The sequence below is a fragment of the Hypomesus nipponensis genome, chromosome 13 (genome assembly GCF_054491055.1).
Source record: "Hypomesus nipponensis isolate SF chromosome 13, ASM5449105v1, whole genome shotgun sequence".
NCBI classification, from domain to species: Eukaryota; Metazoa; Chordata; class Actinopteri; order Osmeriformes; family Osmeridae; genus Hypomesus; species Hypomesus nipponensis.
Window position 1 is genome coordinate 6,003,566 of NC_140373.1, and position 21,088 is coordinate 6,024,653.

Genomic DNA, 21,088 nt, shown 5'->3' on the forward strand with positions numbered 1-21,088 from the left:
AGTGGGCACAGTGTGTTATTTGCTATCCTTGCGTTCATTAGATAGAATACATGCATACCATGCCATTTAAGAGACTATGAGATCTGGAGTGTGTGGGAGATACTGTGTGTGTGTGTGTGTACGTGCGGTGGGTGTGCACTTGTACACACAGGCATGCCAGGAGGTGTTTTAGTGTGTGTGTGTGTGTGTGTGTGTGTGTGTGTCGAAAATGGCCATGGGCCTGTGGATCTCTAATGGCTCTAATGTGAAATACTAAGGTTCATAACTCAAGATGGGAGAGCAGGTGATTAAATCTTCATTACAGTTGGAGCTGCCCCGTTCCACTTTCTGGTAATTCATATCCCAGGCTGCTTTTTATTTGCTATGATGGACTGACCAAAACATTTGCCTTAAATGGAGAAAAAATATTTGAAAAAGAACCGAAGGAAAGGCCTCGTTACATAATGTGAGGAAAACCAGACATGGCAATGCCTGAGAGCCAAGCTGTTTACCACTGGTTCACAACCCTGATACGGTGCCCTGGATTCACAGAGTGATGGCTGTGGTTGGAGATGACAGTTCCTATTTTCCCCAGTTGTGGAGCATGTCCTGGTTACTCTGCTTGCCTCATACAGACATTCACACATGACAGGCCTCTTCCATTACATTAATGACCATCTGCAGCCAGTCAGGCAGTAAAAACAAAACACATTTCCACTGGTTTGACTGCTCTGATTCACCTTAGTCACGTCACACGGATGTGGCCATTTCTGTTACTTTCCTGTTCTAGTTTTGAAGACCACAGAGACTCAGAAATGTCTTTCTAATCCAACTGGACTGCAGAAATAATGAAAGCAGGGAAATGATTGATTCAACTACTCACCCTCTTCACATCTTTTCCGAACGTCTCGCTAAAACTGGAACCCAGGATTTCAAACTGGACGTGGGAGTTGGAGCCATTCTCCTTGAAGTCCATGGTTCCGGTCAAGCCCAAGACGCTGCCCTGAGGAACACGAAACGTGAACAGACCAAAGTGAAATTGTTGCCTTTTTGGCTCACTAAAAGGCAACTAATTATGCTACGCTAAACCAACATTCAAAATCTAAATCTGTCCATTATTATAAAATGCAAGGAAGCCGTCGTGTTTGTCCTTAACAAGAATCCTGATTACCTTTCACCTCTACATCCACCTTATCTAGAGCCTTCTGAGATCTACCTAGTGTTAAGTCACCTAATATAGAGGTTGCCTCAGTGTTGGAGATCATGGTCCTCCACACTGCTCTCTGGGTCTCACTAAAGAGCATTCCACTAGAGAGGACCAATGAAATGACAGACCTCTTAGACACAAACTTTACACACAAAAGCTGACTGAGAGAGAGGGGGTTCAGCACCATCTCCCTGATGTGCAGATAGCTTCATACAGCGGGTATGAATGTAGCTTATGTGCTGACTCACACAGTCTCCACTTTTCTGACTCTCTTTCTCTTCTCCGACCATCTAAACCAACCAATCCTTGGAACCTCCAACCCTCCAATCCCGCATCCCCCCAACCCTCGAAACCTCGAAACCCCAGCCAGAGTCAAGGCTAAAGATATCATACATCCGGATAATAGCCGCGACAGAAATGACACGGCGGTTGAGAGGAGAGGGGTGGAAACCTTATGCCTCTCTGCACAGCTGTGTGTCTCGCGATGCATGAAGAGAGAGTTCACTTCTCCGAGCTGCGGTCATACTCACGTCTTTTTCCATTTGCACACTAGAATACTTTCTAACTAGACAGGAAAATCTGATGCTCTCTCTCTGTTTCCTGGACGTTTCTTTATAGAGGTAGGCATTCATCCTGATCAGATGTATGCTTATCTGTTCTGTCCCAATCAAAAACAAACAAACCAAGACAGAAGCTTTGACCACTAACACAAACAAAGATCTTCAGACTCCTTTCCAAGCCCCTGTTTGGTCCTCAATACCTTCTGGATGGTCTCCAGCATGGACCAGCCTCCGTTCCAGGGCTTGGTGGACTTCCTGATGCAGTTGAGGCTGGCCATGCTGTGCCACTTCCTGTCCTCCAACTTCCTGTAGAAGGCGTTGGCCAGCATCAGCACGCTGTCATACAGGTAGAGGTTGGACACCTGAGGAAGAGGTGAAGAGGGAGCACGAGGAGGGAGGAGGGTTCGGGAGCAGGGGTGAAGAGAAACAGGACAAGGAAGGAGGATGAGGATGAAGTGGAACAGTTCAAACAGATGATTGAGAGGATGCCAAAGGAAAGGTTGAAATAGAGAGGGACAAAGATGGAGGAGACAAATACACACAACTTATTACTGCAAAATGAACATGATCTATTTGCTATAAATCCATCAAATCTGCTTTTCTGGAGAGCATCATCAGGCTTCCATATTCAAAAGGCAATAAACAGACTACATCTTGATGTGTCTATCAGTCAATGCCTCAGGTGCTTGTGTGCATGCATGTGTGTGTTTGTGTACTCGTGCAAGTGTGTGCGTTTGTGTCTGTTAAGCCAGTCTCAGTGACCTCTGGGACTAAACACTGTGCGGCTTAGCTGGGGACATTAAATAGTGCTGGGGCTAAATCAGCACCACACGAGTCCTTGTCATACACACACACACATCCCCCATGACTGGATTTGAGTGGTGCCGGGACTGACCCAGAACTGTGGAGCACAGACCAAATTCACTGTGACACAGCAGTACCAAACAAACAGTGTGACAAATCAGCCTCTGCCCTGTCCTGCTCTGTTCTCTGATATGGAGAGAGAGACAGAGAGAGAGAGAGAGAGACAGAGAGAGACAGAGACAGAGAGAGAGACAGAGAGACAGAGAGACAGAGAGAGAGGGACAGAGACAGAGAGAGAGAGAGAGAGAGAGAGAGAGAGAGAGAGAGAGAGAGAGAGAGAGAGAGAGAGAGAGAGACATAGACAGAAACAGAGACAGAGACAGAGACCTGGAATACTCGGGCCAGCATGATGATATCATCCACACTCACACAAACAATGCAAGGTGACATTCTGACAATGAATGCCTGTCCTGCTGATAAAGTTATAGAACACAATATAATACACTGACTGACGGACCACTTTCATAGATTTACTTGCTTTAACCATTGTACTGTACGTACCATTTAGTTGTACATTAACAGGGAAAAGATGGGGTATTCAAATAGGTATCAGGATAATTTGCTGATACACTGCTCATTTTCTGTTGAAGAGGGAGGGCTGTAAGTCGTGTTGAAACTGCAAATCCACCAGCAAAATGCTGACAAGGTCGGAAGACCCTGGCAATGCAGTTCTCTCCATCGTCATAAAGGTGATATGACACCAAACAGCATTTAACCCTCCGCTGCATAAACTATTGAGATAACAGCCTCCACCAACCCCTATGGAGAGAGTGAATGTGTGTGTGTGTGTGTGTGTGTGTGCGTGTGCGCGTGCGCGTGCGCATGTGTGTTTGCTGAGGAGGGGGGTGTGGGGGTGTCATTCATGCCATCTGTTGGAACATCAGGAGGAAGGGGGCGCGGAACAAGCAGGGAGGGTTCAGGTGTTCAGGAGCAAGGAGCCGCGGAGCAAGCAGGGGGAGTTCAGGTGTGTTCGAGGGGTTTACGTGGACAGCTGTGCTTATGTAGTCAGGAGCAGGAGAAGGGCTCTAGTGGAGTGACAGCTTTGTGAGATGTGGGATTGCTAGATTGCTTTCAAGGTCAACAATTCTCCGCAATTTTCTCACCTGAAATGTGAGTAATTAGAGGGTTTTATTTCTCATTGTTCTCAGAGTATTTGCTTGTTTCCCAACTTTATATATGATCTTATTCTTAATCACAGTGGGCGAGAGTGAGCAATGTGAGTGGGAAGAGCACAATGAGGAAACTTTAACTCTCTGAGGGACTCAAAGCGAAACACAAACACTAATGAGTCAATAATAGCCACAGGCTACAGCTTAACTTTGTCAAGCGAACGCCTCTATCGCCTCGCCTGTGGTCTCCCAATAGACTCCTTCTTATCTTTCCCGTCCCCCCCGTCCCTCATCCCTTGATCCATCCACACTTTCCAGGGTTCTAGCCTTGTGTAGCTAATAGACAGACAGCTCATCAGGACTTGACAGTGACCAAGCGATAAGCTGACGCTAGCTTGCCCCCGGACTCCTCAGGTCAAACACTCTCTGATACTACAAATAAACAGAGGTCTGTGTCACTCTGAGCTGCGGCGTGTGATTGGATAACAGATACGGCCGCTGGCGGGCAATGCCTGGGCTTTCAGACACCCGTCAACGCTAATGTTTCGCTTGTCTAATAATCGACCTTGAACACATGAATTCAGACTAAGCGAAGGTTTAACAAGGGATGTTTGTGTCATCAGCCCTCTGGTTGTTGTTGTTATTGTTTTAATCTCCCTTTAAAGTCCTTTCTGACATCTTTTCTCACATCTGATGACAGTTTAAGATGTTGTTCTGGACAAACTGACCCACAATTTGAGATTTCACCAATGTTAGACTCAATGTGGCAGAAATGATGTATTAAATTCCTGGGGCTCTTTGTCACACAAAACAAAAGGTGCCTTCACAGTACCATATAATCCACACTGCTTCCATTACATAGTATTTGCAGATGTGAAATAAGCTACCAAAATACTACACATACACACACATACAATTATTTTCAGTATACACGTTCTCTTTTATATTTTCACTTGGTTATTATATTGAACTTTACATTTTACTAAAAGGTATCCAAGTTTTATTGCAGGGTCATGCCCATATCCCAGTGATGTCCCAGGGACTGACCTCCAGGGACTGCAGGTATCCTTCCTGGGGGTCGCACAGCAGGGAGGACATGCGGTGGTTGCTCCTCATGCAGCGCGTGCTGCTGTCCTTCCACATGGGGAAGATCTGGCGAATCACAGTCATCCGGCCCAAAGCACTATGGGCCAGCTCCATAATCTCAGTGTCGCTGATTTCCTAGAAAGGGAGAGGAAAGAATTGGGCAGGTGGTGCGTGAAGGAAAGAGAGGGAGTGTATGTGTGTGAGGGGGTGGATGTGAAAAGAGAGAATGATGCATGGTCAATATATCTGTGAAAGTGTAGTTTGGTTCATACCCATTTTAAGATTGTGAATTGCATGATTAGAAAGCCGGTTCTGTGCCAGCGTATAGATCTGTCCATTTAAACAGCTGTGAGTCCTACGATAATGACACCCTACAGTCAAACCTCAGGCCATTTTCTGCACTTAAACCAAACAAAGTCCAGTGGGCTGGAGGACAAAGTGTTCTATTGGCGTAAAAAGGGTCATTAAAGTGACTGGATGGATAAGGATATGGCACATTAACAAGACACGGCAATGACCTCTGCAAAGGAAATTCTAAATTGCAGAGATTGAAGAGCTTTGTCTTTAAGAATCAACCCTATTTCCATTCAGCGCTTAAATCTTGATATTTCTTTGAGTGACTGATTCTATTTTAAATTCAAAACTCTGTGACTTAGTGCCTCTTTATTTCATACCAAGCTAATAATACCAGTACACAACATTGGGCCAAACTAGGAGATTACAGTTATGTTAAACATAAGGCACCGTTCGTCTGCACCTGGGTCCAATTGTTTCCGCCTTAATGGTTCAGTAAGAGACAAACACAACTGAAAAGGGAACTGTGCTTGCATCTGCTCTCCATACTCCTGTGGGCTGCCAGTTTCATGGTCTCAGCTACCCTCCAGGCCCAAGGTAAGGGCCCCCCAGTCATGCCAGGCTGCAGCTCCTTGGTCTCAACCACCCTTCAGGCCCCAGGCTAGGGCCCCAACAGCCACCTCCAGGACCTGGTACAGTTGTCCCAGTTCTCTCAGCAACAGATGTGAGGCTGCCTTCTCTGTTGTCTCTGTAACAGTTCACCATATCTGTTTGATTTCCCTGGTTTTTCTGCTTGCTTGGGTTTTCCCTCTCAGCCCTATGGGAATCAACCCCCAGGCAAGCCTACTGTTTTCAGCCCTGGATCCACCACATTTTTGTGTGGAAACACGCATAGACACAAGCACACACACACATGCTCGCACACACGCATACGCTCACTCAAACACACAAACACACACGCTAGCACAAACACACACACACACAAGCTCCAACACACACACACACACACACACACACACACACACACACACACACAACCTGGCAGTGTTGAGGGACTCCTTGGTGTGGTCAGCTGCTGTGGCAGGGAAAGCTATCATTTCCACATCAGTGAGATGTGCTCTGGGTTATCATAACAGACGCCAGCTGGAGATGACCATGTCAGTCTGTGTTTTAGCCTAGTGGGGAATAATGTGCTGTGAAAACATGATGTGTCATGGTTTCCTCACCACAGTAACCCTCACAGACACCTGACATTGCATTAACGAAGCATCAAGGAGAAGTGAAGTTCTTATTACAAAGTAAAAGAAGTTTCAGTGCAAGTTTGTTTGTGTACTGCTGTAATGAGCAGTACACAAACTGTCACAGTCTTTACAGTAATGTTCGCACCAAGTATATTTATTATATTCAGTGATGTGAATGATGTTCAAAAACCAGTTAGATAGATAGAATTTAACCGTTATAAACATGATGGTTAAATTATAAAACCAATTCAACATTAATTATAAATTGTAGTTATGTTCATTCTACGCAGAGTCTTTTGGAATTGATTTTTAGACCCTTAACTGTTTTCACAATTTGCTGTGTTTTAGACTTAATTTCCACATCAAACATTTTCAGTTTTGGCCTCTGACTTGAGGGGCAAATATCCGGTTCTGCTCTGTTGAGATCAGTTCTGTTTTGTCGAGTCTGGAATGCTTAGCTGCAGATGCTTTCCCACTAGATGTGTCAAAGAGAACATCGTTTTCCCATTAAAGGGTATTTTAGCATGTACTTCTGTCTACAGCCCCTCAGGGCAAGAGAGATGAGGAGAGGCTGTGTTCTGGTGTCGCCGCTAAAAGCCTGACACGGCTTCACTGTGCCCCTGCACTGGCTTTCCTCACCCCCACTGATTCACACTCGGCTGTAGTCAACATTTGCAGTTAGAGACTATCCCCCCCTGCCCTCCCCTTCATGTCCCCTCTTACCCACCAGACCAAACCATCTGGTCTTCAGGCATGCTGGCACTGTAAACACCTGGAGTCAAATTCACAAAACATCTTAAGGCTAAATGTAGCTCCCAAGCTGCTGATTTAAGAGAAGCTCTGACAAATAATGGGTGTTTACGACTCCAAATCTTTTGGTCTGAGTTGTATTTTCACAAAGCGTTTTAGCGCTAAAAGTGCCAACCACTTTTGTTTGGTTTTTAGTTTGATCAGAGATCCAATATAATGCATCGACAAGATTATGTGAAGAACACATATTTTTGGGGTCGCTGTTTGTGGTGAGAACACAGGAAGGCTTAAAGAGTGCAAGGCCAGCAAATATACAACTCACATTCCAGAATCAAGGCGGTCTACGAGTTGAAAGGCAAGAAGGTGAAAAATTGTACAAATGTAGTCCTAAAAACATGAGAAACTAGGATGGTCTTAAAAAAAGATGAGGAACAACTTCAAGCACATGATGAGTGTGATCTTCCTGTGTATGGGCAGCTGAGAATCAATACGCCAAATGTCTCTGAAATGTATATTCAGAAATGAGTCCCCACATGTGACAGCTACTTTGAGACGAAACACACGGGGCTGCAGAAAGTCAATCCAACACAGACAAAAATATGGGGGGGGGGGGGGGTCAGATGGCTGAGCGGTTAGGGAATCGGGCTATAAATCAGAAGGTTACCGGTTCAATTCCCGGCTGTGTCCTTGGCCAAGGCACTTCACCGTCGCCTCAGGGGAACTGTACTAACTGTAAGTCACTCTGGATAAGAGCGTCTGCTAAATGACTAAATGTAACCAATGGGTCCCAGGTAGAAACAGAGGATGCATGAAAGGCTGAGGACTGAAGACAGAATATTGAATGCGATGACACCGTGACACCCAGATCCTTTCATAATTTATGGAAGGCAGATAATACATTAAGAGAAGCTAGATAAAAACCTATGAAATTACGGAAAAAAGGGTAATTTTAATCTGTTAATTTCATTAATGACGTTGACGTTGGCTTGTTACTTGGAGATGTATGATTGAGTTGCTTAAGGAGCAGATGGAAGCTGCTCATATGCTGTCACAGGAAGACTGTTTTATCATGTGCAGGCTCAGCCCTGAATAAAGACTGGCACTGAGAAACATTGTCAGGTAAAAAGAAACATAAAAGATGGTAAAAATGGTACTAGGTGTGTCACACTGTAAAATGTTCATTGCTGAGATTTTTGAGGTTTCACAACAATGGTTTGATTTTCCTAAAAGCGACGAAAAGCGAAGTATTATATTATCTTTCATCATGAACCATGTCAGTATTGACTGAACACCTTTGTGTAAACGCTTTGTGATAAAAACCAAAACAACAACATGGACACATACTGATCAATTAAAGCACCATCTGGCAGGGCTACCAGATTACCCAGCATGCATCACCATTAGGGACAGTCCTGTCTGGTAGTCTGTGACATCAGCACGCTTCCATGCATACTGCCTACAGCTAAGCATTGTGGGAAACAGTAACAGACTCCACGGGAGGCTAGTGCTCCTGTAGCTCAGCACCTCCTCCTTCTTGTTCCCTCTCCTGTCCTCTGCTGCCAAAATAGTCATTAAAAATGTTCAAAGACCGGTGAACGTTTGTTGACTGTGCCTGGTTTACCAGACAGGCTGGGTTCGCACCTGAGGGACTATTCCATTGGTTGCACTGATTGCACCAGACAAGCTCTATCAAGCAAAGCCAATGTGGCAGCCCATTTGAGCACTCTGTGTTCAGATTCGCCCCAGACAGCTGTGTTTAATAGAGGTGGTGAGGTGACTTCAGGCCAAAAGGCCAGGGTTGTTTAGTTGCATCTCTCTGCCTCCTCTGCATTGAGAAACACAAACCAAGCCTGGGGACTACTCCAGATTGGAGCAGACTGAGAAGATGTTTGACCTCCTTGTGACATCTGTGACCTACCGGACTCGACATGGTCTGACCTGTGCTACCCAGCTCTGTCCCTCTCTGTTGCTGGGAGTCGGAGGCTCTGGCATCACAGCTGAATACAGGACAGGCTACCACCTCTTGTACCTCCCATCCATCGTTAGCATCGACTGAGATTAATTTGCCCAAATTTGCGGCTGAATGCCAGTCGTAACATTGTTAATTTAGGAGGCGTACACTTGCATTCGGTTTAAGGGTGTAGTTGAAGTGAAGCCAATTAAGAAGCAATCAAATAAACCACAGCATCACATCCAGGACTTGTTGGCTTCAGTCAGTAATTATGTATTTCCATGTCAATTACTGTAAGACAGTTTGAGATGTGGTAAGGAGTGGGTAAACTATATTCAGGATTTGGATTTTGAACATGCACCAGAAGAAAAACAATATTTTGGCAAAGGGAGTAAAGTGGTGACAGTTTGGCATTCGGAATTTTAAGGAATTATGCAGTGTTTTCCCCCAAAAACAGACAAAAGCTTCAAAAGATGTGTTAATTGGCTGTGAGCCTTGATGAAGGGTATTGGTATTTGGAAGGAACATATGAAAACGCTTGGCAGTGTTTGTGATGAAAGGAGCTTGAGGGAGATTACAGCAGAGCCACGAGAAACAGAGGGAACAATAATGGGGGATAAGATCAGTAATGTCTTAGCGAGAACTCAAAATGGTCTCCGTCTGCATTTCTGATGTATTTGGTTGCTAAGATTGTTTCAGTGTGGTTCCTAGAGTATTGGCCTGCAATAATTCAGATTTAAGACTGCATTGTGTGTAGAGTGTATATTGTTAGATTCCCATGACCTGCAGTGTACACACACTGAAAGTAAGGTCTTCTTGGCCTCTCGACCTTGAAGTTCCCTGTACCTACTGATTACAGGTTAGTGGAATGTACATGTGTATGTGTGTGTGTGTGTGCATACTTATATGTGTATGTGTGTGTGTGTGTGCATACTTATTGCCCACCTCATTCACAAACACCCAGTGACTGTCCTTGGAGGCCAGGTTGGTTTCCACCGCCTGCAGAAGCAGAGAGAGAGAGGATAGAGCAAGAGAGAGAAAGAGCAGAGAGAGAGAGAGATAGAGAGAGAGAGAGAGAGAGAGAGAGAGAGAGAGAGAGAGAGAGGGAGGGCGGGGGGAGAAAGAGAAAGGGAGTTAATCATTCAATTATTTACTAAGGCGTATGTCCAGCCGGCTCACAGTTCCTTTTCCAGACTATCCAGTTAAGAATCAGGGATACAGTGGGCTTTGGCACAAGACACAGGACAGGTGTGTTTCCTCTAAAACCCTGCGATCCATGCCAACATAACATTTCCACCCAGCCATTTGTCATGGATGCTTTTTATAAATTAAAATGTTCTTTAATTTGACAAAACAGCAATATTCTGACAGTTTGATTCAGAGGTGATGATTGTATTGTTCTGATTTATCTTGGGTGGTTCTCTCTGGTTATTTTTTCTGTGCCTTCTATTCCTGTCCCCACAGTTTGAATCAACAGGTTCGGATTTAGAGATAAAGTAAAATAAGCAAACTACTACAAAGGGTTACCGTGGGCAACACAGAAGAATGTCTGGCTTACATTTAGTTAGATAAGTGCCAGGTTTGGCCTCTGCTATTCGTATTTACATATTGTTCTTTAATTATAATTGTTGACATGACCATAGGAAGCTAATATAATTATAGCATATGACAGAAAGAAAGCAACCCAGTAACAATGGTTTCTCATTATGACTTACTACTGGTAAGGCATGGCAGGACCACCTATTCTGAAACAAGTCATTATAATCTTAAGTCTCATCCTGCCCCTTCATCCACACAGAAATTAGGCTGACTTTCAAACAGAGAACTACTGCTGACCTGAATACCATGTGACAAGTGGGACATGTCAGGGGTGTTAGATATGTGGAATTGTAAAGTGTACTGACAGATTCATACTTCAGACAGAAAAAGCCTTGGATATGGTTTGACCTTTCCTTGTACAGCCCTCATCACCCAGCTTCCATCTCCAGGTTAAGGTGACACATGATTGCGTCCCATAACTCCCATGTGACGACTCATCATTTTGCTGGAAGACATTTTATTTCAACCAGGGTACGTCTGAATGGTGCTGACAATATGATCTAGGGGAGACTATGATGTAGTCGATGTGGTGTACTCTAGATGAAACAGATGCAGTAAGTAAGTAAGTAAGTAAGTAAAGTTTATTTGTATAGCACCTCTCGCAGATAAAACACACAAACAAAATGCAATATAACACTAAAAAATTAAGAATACAGAAACATTTTTAATAGATATTATGACAAACAACCATACAGGACTGTCAGTAGGCATGATGGCTAGCTAATATATATAGGGTTAGGGTTATATATATATTGTGACACAATCTCTAAGAGAGACAACAGGGTGGTATGGACCTGTCTCGGCGGCCAATAGCTCCTGAAAGTACACTGTACATTAGCTGTGATGTGCCCTTTCTCCCACAGCCTCTGGCCCAGAGCCCCTCTCTGTGCATGAAGAATCATCCCACACATCCCTGAAAGCACAAATATGAGTTATCCCACCCCACCCCCTCTCTTTATCTGTCTCTCTCTCTCCCCGCCCCCCTCTCTTTATCTGTCTCTCTCTCCTCGCCCCCCTGTCTTTATCTGTCTCTCTCTCCTCGCCCCCCTCTCTTTATCTGTCTCTCTCTCCTTGCCCCCCTTTTTTATCTGTGTCTCTCTCCCCACCTCCTTTCTCCAACTATTTTTTGTCTCCACCTCAGTCCTTTCTCCATCTGTCCTCTCCTCCCTCCTTCCTGACCATTGCTCCTGAGGGGACAGTATGACTAACCCCCTAGATGCTGGATCATGGGCTAGCCAATCCAAACACTGCACCAGCCAGCATGGTCATAGAACAGGAGAGAGGACACGACTAGCATGGTGGGAATGAGAGAGTTTGGTGCATTGACATGTACACATTTTGCATATATATGGTCAATATATCAGGAGGTAATATGAAATGAAGGGGTTGCACTGATGAATCCAGTACTGAAGATCACCTATGATTGCAGCCCTACCTCTGAAGACAATCTGTGAACTAACGCCTGGGTAATGGGGTGCAACACCTACGACTCTCGAGAGCCAGGCTAAGTGGTCAAAGCCTGCAAGCTAGGTGCTAGATGTGACAACCATTAACAAGCTGGTCGCACTAGGCTGGTGATACACTGGGGAAAATATACTTTTAACACCTGCATGTTACCCAAAATGTTCAGTCAGAGTCTAAATGCTTTTTGCAAAGATGGCGTTGCAAAACCATTGTGATCTCACTGCCCCAGTGATTCACAACATCAGATGGAAACTGCACACACTATCTGAGACTAGAATAGTGACCAACAAGGCCTTACTGTAGGCTTCTATCTATGCTGCAACATGGAAGAACCATGAGAGGACATGGCAGCTACTGAACTCCATTGCTGGGTGACCTTAATTATATGTTAATTGGTTATATGTTCTTCTGCAGAGAAGATTTCAAAACCTAGCAGTAAGAAACACTTCCACATCACTTTCAGGCTTGTTTCTTTCTCCAATGAGAATACACGTTTGTAAGCAGATGAAGGATGAATACATAAGCAGCTGTTTCTTCATGGGCTCTGACCTAAAACATACAGGAACTATTTTCTTGAGGAGAGTACCATTGTTGGGTCAGGAGCACCACCAGTGGGGGGGGGGGGGGGTTCCAGAATGTTCCACTGTACCGTCTGTGTGGGAGGGAGGGCCAGGATGAGAGAAGGAAGGGGCCACTCATCTGGGAATCTGTACCTCCAGAGGCCTCAAACGTAGGTTTGAACTTTGTATTCAATCAATGTGTGCTTAGCAACTACAAAATCCAATCTAATGCCGACAGAATTTTCCCATTTGAAAAAGAAACTTGAGAAGTTCTAAAAATAACTATGTTTTGATGAGAAGGTGTTTGGGGTTTGATGAAAAAGAAATACTTATATAAAATATAAGGTAATTTTGGGGGGGTAAATGCCTATACAGCTTTGACTCAAAGATGGTCTCTTGGTCTTCAACTTGGTGAACAGTCTCTCTTGCCTGAATCCACCAAGTGAAGGAACAGCACCCATCGAAACATTTCCATCCTGTCTTGTTGTTCTCCTGCGATTAAGCAGTCGTGTGCCGCAGGTCAGGTTTAGAACATCAACCAAGCCCACTGGCTGGCAAATGGACTCCAATGAATTGGCCAGTCAAACATACAGGAAAAAAAGCCAGTTTGAAAACATACCCCCCTGAGGTCTACATTGGATTTTGCTCACTGCTTGCCCCATGTGAAGACTGGTACAGCCCCAGCCAATAGCACCACAGGAAACTGTAAAGTTCCACGCTGCGTAACTATGGCAACAGTCTTCTGAGGTGCTGTGTGTGAGTGAGACGTGCTTTAAGTCATCTATCTCTCGTCTGGTCCTTGGAATGAAGGCCATTGAATGGAGGCTTGCTTATTTGTGAGGTTTGCTTTACTGTGGGTTGTGATGTGAAGAGCACTGTGTTTGGGTTTCTACATCATTGTACAGAATATCACCTGAACATTTCCATGCAAATTTGTAGATGTATTTTTTTATTGACAGCGCCACGGCAAAAATATGTATATTTATCGCTTTTCTAAAGAGAGATCTAGTGACCCTTCATTGTCTGGATAGCACAAACAGCTTAATTAAAACACATGGTGCAGTATTCATCACTGGGGATGGCTGACAGGATGCTGCTGGCATACACTGTGGACTTAACAGATAAATATATACTTAAAGCATCAGAAGACGGCAAACATATTTTACTACCCATGGTTGAAAGCAATGCCATTGTGTGTGTGTGATGGGAAGCCATGTTAAACAGCTCCCATAACATAACATAAAAAAAAAAAAAACTTCATCAGTAACGGACAAACCCAATTATGGCATCTTGACAAGACCGCGACAAGAGTCATATTACTGGCCGCCCCTGAAACCAAGTGGGATGACTCATAACAGGCCTTCCCCTCAGTGCTCAGGAACATTGGTCTTTTCTATTTCCTATTATCACTGACTGAAGAGCAGGCATGGAGGAAAAATGCTATTAGAGTACCGTACCTGAAGAAAAAAAGATGAAAAAGAACCTGTGGACGAGGTTCTGATCTTGGTAACAAGGTTTTTCTTTCTCTCTCAGAGAAACTATGAAAGACGGAAGAGGGGTGAAGGGTGGTGTACTGGCAGTGGCAGGAAGGTGTGATTACACACACCAGGCTCTAAGCAATGGAGTTCTAGTATCAAATACTGCAGACCAGACCAGGGGCCGGAGGGGTCCTCAGTTCTTAGTTACGAAAAAGCTCTCAGTCTGTCTGTCTGTCTGTCTGTCTGTCTGTCTCTCTCTCGCTTTCTCTCTCTGTCTGTCTGTTTGTCTGTCTGTCTGTCTGTCTGTCTGTCTGTCTGTCTGTCTGTCTGTCTGTCTGTCTGTCTGTCTGTCTCTCTCTCTCTCTCTCTCTCTCTCTCTCTCTCTCTCTCTCTCTCTCTCTCTCTCTCTCTCTCTGTCTGTCTGTCTCTCTCTCTCTCTCTATTTATTTCTCTGTCTCTTTATCTGTCCTCTCTGTCTCTCTGTCTCTCTGTCTCTCTCTCTCTCGCTCCCTCTCTCTCTCTCTATCTATCTCTTTGTCTCTCTCTCATTAGTAAATTAAATCCTTCTTTCTTCTCCATCCTCTCTTTCTCTGTCTCTCTCTTTGTATTTGTGTTAATGACTTGATACGCTTTCTGTATTCTCAACAATCCGTCAATAATGAAACCGACCTTCAGTTCAAATGTCATGACAAGTATTAAAAATGCAAACATTCGTTAATTTCCGCATTCGTAATTTCACACATTTCTGCGAAGACAGTCGCTAGGCTAAAAGGCTAAATTCATTCAGTGTGCAAAGAGAGGCATACAAAAATACATTAGCACTGAGTGATTAAGGACCATGACTAGTTGGTGGCATGGCACACGTTCAGGTCAGTTTCAGTAGTTGTATTGTGTTGCCTTCCATGGTTAGTGGTAAGTACAGTCCATGGTTTTTATATGTACCTGTAACTACATACAGTTTGACATGTTTGACTGTATGGTGTTCAGACAAATCACCAATAACAACAGCGACAGCAAATTGTTCCAACGTATTCCTCTCAAGATCCCTCTCAACAGTGCATTGATAATGTTGATGCATACAGGCAGGTACACACACAAGCAAGTCTCTTTTTATCCGTCTTCCTCCTCTTCCACTCCCTTTCTCATGCACACACACACACATACACACACACACACACACATGTACACACACACACATACACATACACACACATACATACACACACAGATTATGCTTGTGTTGCAAAAACGGTATCAATCCAGAGAGAAATACAAACTGCCACCAAGAGACAACATGCAACTTGAAACTGACTTGTTTTATCCTATGTTATCCTGAAGGCCTTTAAGACAGTGGAGCTGGGTGTGTGTGTTTTGCATTTATTGAAATGTAAAGAAGTTCATTAATTTGATATAAACTTGAAGATGCAGGATGATGAACCCACTAAGATATTAATTTGAGACAACTGTATTCCACCCACTCAGTCTCTCCAGAGTCACACATCAAAGACTGACATCTAAAGACTTGTTTTAACAAGACTAATGAACACCAGTGTACACTGCTACTGAGGAAACACCCGGCCATGTACTAATGGTGTCTTAGTGAAGATTCTGCTAACCCTGATTCAAACCAAGTCATTGCTTTGATTGTTTGCTCTTTTTTTCTCCAGCATGTGTTTATGTTTCATGACAACATTTAATTGTGGACCAGGTTTTCTGACCTGGTTATAACCACTTCAGTGGTTCCACTTCAATGAGGTTGAACCAATACAAGTAACATCACTTGAGGGGAGAGCTGTTCTCGTTAATAGGTCCAGAGCCGCTCTCGGCTGAGCAAAAGCAATGCATTGTGGGTACTGCAACAATTGATGTGGGTGCATTGGTGACATCTTTCCAATCATTCAAAAACAGCAACCTCGCTTGGGGAGGCAGGTATGGCTTGAGAGGAGGGGGAAGGAGGAGAGGAGGAGGAGGAGAGGTGAGGATGAGAGGTGGGGAGGGGGAGGAGGAGGAGGAGAGGTGAGGAGGAGAGGTGAGGAGGAGAGGTGAGGAGGAGAGGAGGAGAGGTGAGGAGGAGAGGTGAGGAGGGGGAGGAGGAGAGGTGAGGAAGGGGAGGAGGAGAAGAGGAGAGGAGGAGGAGGAGAGGTGAGGAGGAGAGGAGGAGAGGTGAGGAGGAGAGGAGGGGGAGAGGAGGAGAGGTGAGGAGTAGTGGTGGGGAGGGGGAGGAGGAGAGGAGGAGGAGGAGAGGAGGGGGAGAGGAGGAGGAGGAGAGGAGGAGGAGAGGTGGGAGGGACTGGCTCACTAGAAGAGCACCAAAGCTGTCTGTTGAATCAAAGGCTTTGTGTCATGGGGGGGGGCATCTTTCTTCATTGTTAGGAGGGCTGGATGGATATCAGACCTTTTTACCTTTTCAACACAGATAACAAAATTAATTCAAGAGGTTTTGTTGTTGTCGGGGAGCCGACCTTTTATAATGTGGGTTATTAGTGCATGGTAAATACGCCTAGGGATGAAAAGAGCAAACAATGTTCTGTGAGAGACCGGCTGAAGACGTATCAATTAAGATACTGAGCAACGCAGGAGAGAAAGTAACCATTGAATTAGCCAAACAATTGCAACCAATGTATCCCACATTGTATATCATCCAAACTATAGGCTATATATGGATGACCACCTCGAGAGAAAGGTTCCCACTGTTATGTTGTCAGCTCAAAGACAACGCCATACAATGTGCAGATGTTTCCAGAGCAAGACAGCATTATCCTCCTCCATGCCATGGCTGTCATATTGCAATGCTGTGTGTATGCCTGATTTGCACAGGCAGGTCTCTCTTTCTCTGTCTTACTTACTCCCTTACGCATAAACATGCTCCCAGATTCTGCTTTGTTGCAAAAAAAAGAAAGAAGAAAGAAGAAAATGTGTTGTCCATGTTTGCCCCTGCACTGTACCTACTCAACATGTTCGCCCCTCCATTCATACCTGCAAGGTGTTCATACCTCTGCATGCCTGCCTCTCTGCCTACCTGCCTCTATACCTGCCTCTAAGTCGGTACTCTACCTGTCTGTCTGTCTGTCTGTCTTCCTCTCTGACAACCTGCCTCTGTACCTCTCTGTCTACCAGCCTTCCTTTTCTGCCAGTCTGCAAGCCTGCCTGCCTGCCTAGCCAGCTGTGATATCCAGGGGCTAGAGGACATGATGGCAGCATCACGCTGTCAGTCCCAGTGGCGAAACATATCATATCCAAGGAGACAACTCTTCCTCAAACACAGGATTCTCTTTTGTCACTTCTCTCCTTTTCCTTTTTTCCATTTCTCTCTATCCACCCCTTCTCTGTGGAAGAAATTGGGATTTCCTGTGTGCTTACATTATTCACTAATCAATAAAACATAGTCATTGGATACTAGTTAGTTTTCTCATGTAAGCTTGCTATTAATAAGACTAGATTGTGTCTATGTGTCAGGGTTAATGGATGTTCGAGGTCAGGAGAAAGTACTGGCTAAACGTTTTTTGTCATGACTACAAGGAGAGCTCCAACTATGAACTCTCAAGTCTGAGAGTTGTCATGTGTTGGGAGCAGTGAATCTCTCTGAGACTGTTGTAACATCATTACTGCCTGACTTTTACAATCTATGTTTACATTCTTGTGCCTTATAAAAGATGGTCCTCCAGCTTTCAGAGCAGAGAGACACATAATTGAGACCTAAGCCTGGTGTTGTGTTGTCATTTATTGTCAGAGGTCTGGTTCTCTCCCAATCTGCAGATTGATAATACTTCAGAAAAATCCAGAACTCAACTGAATTTAGTCACTCCGTTTATGAAGAGACGGACGAAACACTTTCTTTATCATCTCTCTCTTCTCTCTATATATTTCTAAGCTATCGCAGACATACACACACACACACACACACACACACACACAGATGTCCTTCATCTTAATCTCCATCCTTCCTCTACCTCCCTGTCTCTGTCCCAAACAGAGCATGTCGGGGTGACTATGACGATGACAGGCTCTGTGCCTTCTCTCTTTCCTAGGCAGATTAAGAGTTTGAGCAGAGAAGGAAACAACTGGCTGACAGTGGGACAGCTAACTCAGAGTACTAAATACCTCTACCATAGCTGACTCTGTTACACGCACACAACTAGTGTGGTTATTATATATGGTTATATATATAGAGAGAGATTTAACTAAGCTTAACTATGGTATTACCTACAGTATGATTACTTGAGGAGGATAACACAATTCTTCAATAACAAGTAAATTATTAAAATGTGTCATCTTTCCAGCAATCTTTTAGTGCCTATTATATGTCAGTCAATCCTATTTGCTTTGGAAGATAATTAAGTATTCAGTGTTGATGTAGCAGAAGTGCCAGGCTTTATTTCAAGCTACTTTTGAAGCCATTTACCCAGCCAGTTACCCATAGGGATTCATCAAATATCCATTACAATTTTCCACTTGGGGACAAAAGTTAAGTTACAATCTATCCTGTCCTACCAGAAAAGGTTTGTTTTCCACAACTTATATATTTTGTCTAGATACTGTAAAAAAGGTTTTTCTTTCAGTATAGTCATGCGTTGAGAGTTTACAGTACTTTAATGTATTCAATGTAATCAGTTTCAAACTTAAAGTAAAACAGTGAGAGTTCAAACCATATTTCTGGATTAACATGTTAAAGAAAAGACAAACGTATTCATGCAAACCATGTGAGGAACTATTCAATGAACTACATTACATTTACATTACATTTAGTCATTTAGCTCTTATCCAGAGCGTCTTACAGTAAGTACAGGGACATTCCCCCTGAGGCAAGTAGGGTAAAGTGCCTTGCCCAAGGATACAACGTCATTTGGCACGGCCAGGAATTGATCTGGCAACCTTCAAATTACTAGTCCGATTCCCTAACCGCTTAGCCATCTGACTCCCCATGATGAATGATCCATCTCAAACCCTAGACCACAAAAAAATCTGCTCAGAAACCAATTCCCAGATTAAAGATGGCTTTCAACGAGTCCCAGACATAGGTAAGTATATGAGGCCGCCTCTTCCTAACAGTCCATTCAGAGCTTGCATACTGGAGGTATTCAGGTCTCCATCTTTTCAAGAGATGGCCCAGCCTGCTTCCTAATGTATAAGAAGAAGGATAAGTGTATAGTGGGGCAGCTGAATGGCAAGCAGAGTATTTTCATGGCAAAAGCAATATCCACCTGTGCAGTAAGACCGATGAGGAATGAGACTGCGACTGACCTCAATTATAGTATGCAGATAGGAGAGACTGGAGGGAGTGATAGAAGAGGAGAAGAGAGAATGCCTGATAGAGTTAAAAGAAGGGCTATGGTTCTGGTGTGTGTGTGTCTGTGTATGTGTGTGTTATATTCACATAAGGGGGCATATGTATCGTTGCATACACAGCACATAACACAATCAAACCAGCAGAAGAGACAGGATCTCTCCCGGACGTCACTGCAGCCTGTGAGACACCTGTAAACACACACACCAGCCTGCGTAGTTAGGATATGACATCTTTACTCAACGTTACTCTCTGCTATAATCAATGGGACTGATATACAGCAGTGCGACCCTGGCCACCCATCACATTACTGGGATCCCCATCCCAGTGCCTGGCCCAGCAGTACCGGGCCCTGCCTGGCTCCTCAGAGAGATTAGGGGCCCTGGGAGCCTGATTAGCAGCACCGACACAGCATGGCTCTGGAGGTAATGGGCCATTGATCCTCCCTGCAGAGTCACAATGGAGGATTGGATGGCAAAGTACTATATAACAGACCAGGCTAAAGCAAGCCGAGTCTGGACATGTTTGAAAATGTATTTGCTCTGTACTGTATATGGTTTTCAGCATGTGCTGTATGTACAAATAGATTTTATACTTGTTGCATTCAAAAACGGAAACCCCAGAAGACAGTAGACAAAATATTATTTGATTTGTTTTGTACTATGTACCTTGATAATTGAGACAATGTCTTGGATGCCTGGCCAATGGTTTGATGTAGCGCACAATCAAAAGATAGCATGGCAATCACCTCCTCAAGGGATTAAAATTACTTTCTGTAAGGGCTGAAATAACAACCTTGTTCCCAGGTGAGGTCCCTGAACATACCTCAGAGAAGTTCAATTATACTGCTGCTCTCTCAATCTCTCTCTCTCTCTCTCTCTCTCTCTCTCTCTCTCTCTCTCTCTCTCTCTCTCTCTCTCTCTCTTCCATTCTCTCTCCTTCTCTTTTTTTATCTCTTTCTATCTCTCCATCTGTCTCTCCTTCCCCAGAGAAGTGTTAAAGCAGAGAAGAGCAGAGCAGGGCAGAGCAGAGTATGTTAGCCTCTCCTTTCCATCAGAGAGGACAAAGGTCCATGGATTAATGCTCCCCCTCCTGGTAATCCCATTCTGATTACAGATTAAAGAGCCAACCAGCAACAACTTTGTCTGGGGTAGCATGAGCTCCTGGCTGCAACTAAATGTTATGCTATTACACAGACGGACCACTACAAGAGAGAGGGATCTGAAGATGAGAGGAGGGGACACAGGGAAGTGGGGAGAGGGGAGAATGAGATGAAGGGAGAGTGGAAAGGGGAGGGTTAGGAGGCAGGGTACAAGGATGGAGTGGCAACACTACATTCATTTGAAGTAGCTTTGATGTGGAAAATAAAACATCTCCCAACCTTTAATCAAGATGTCACTGCTCCACTTCATCAGTGAGTATGATGTAAGTCATGTTGTCGCTGACAAATAATGCCATTCATTTCATACTAGCATCATGCTACATGACAAAGAACATTAGCCTTGTTTGAGATAGAAGGCTTCCTCTCACTCACAGACAAGGGGCTGTATTAAAACAATTCAGACCACATTGGCAAATCTGCATGGTACAATTACACATCAATACCTGTCTGAAACCCAGTGGAAATGCCCAAGAACACTTGTGGATGAGGATGTGGCTGCA

At 44.3% G+C, this 21,088-nt stretch overlaps 1 protein-coding gene across 2 annotated transcripts in view; it reads right to left on the minus strand.

Moving 5' to 3' along the window:
• Positions 1–21,088, minus strand: part of grid1b (glutamate receptor, ionotropic, delta 1b) — a 180,484-nt gene that overhangs the window by 23,967 nt on the left and 135,429 nt on the right. For both annotated transcript variants that reach the window (XM_084670058.1, XM_084670056.1), the window contains exons 5-8: positions 9,987–10,040; positions 4,767–4,940; positions 1,947–2,108; positions 863–982 (exon numbers count right to left, since the gene is read on the minus strand). In XM_084670058.1, coding sequence (XP_084526184.1) covers positions 863–982; positions 1,947–2,108; positions 4,767–4,940; positions 9,987–10,040 — 510 coding nt within the window. The remainder of the gene's footprint in view (positions 1–862; positions 983–1,946; positions 2,109–4,766; positions 4,941–9,986; positions 10,041–21,088) is intronic.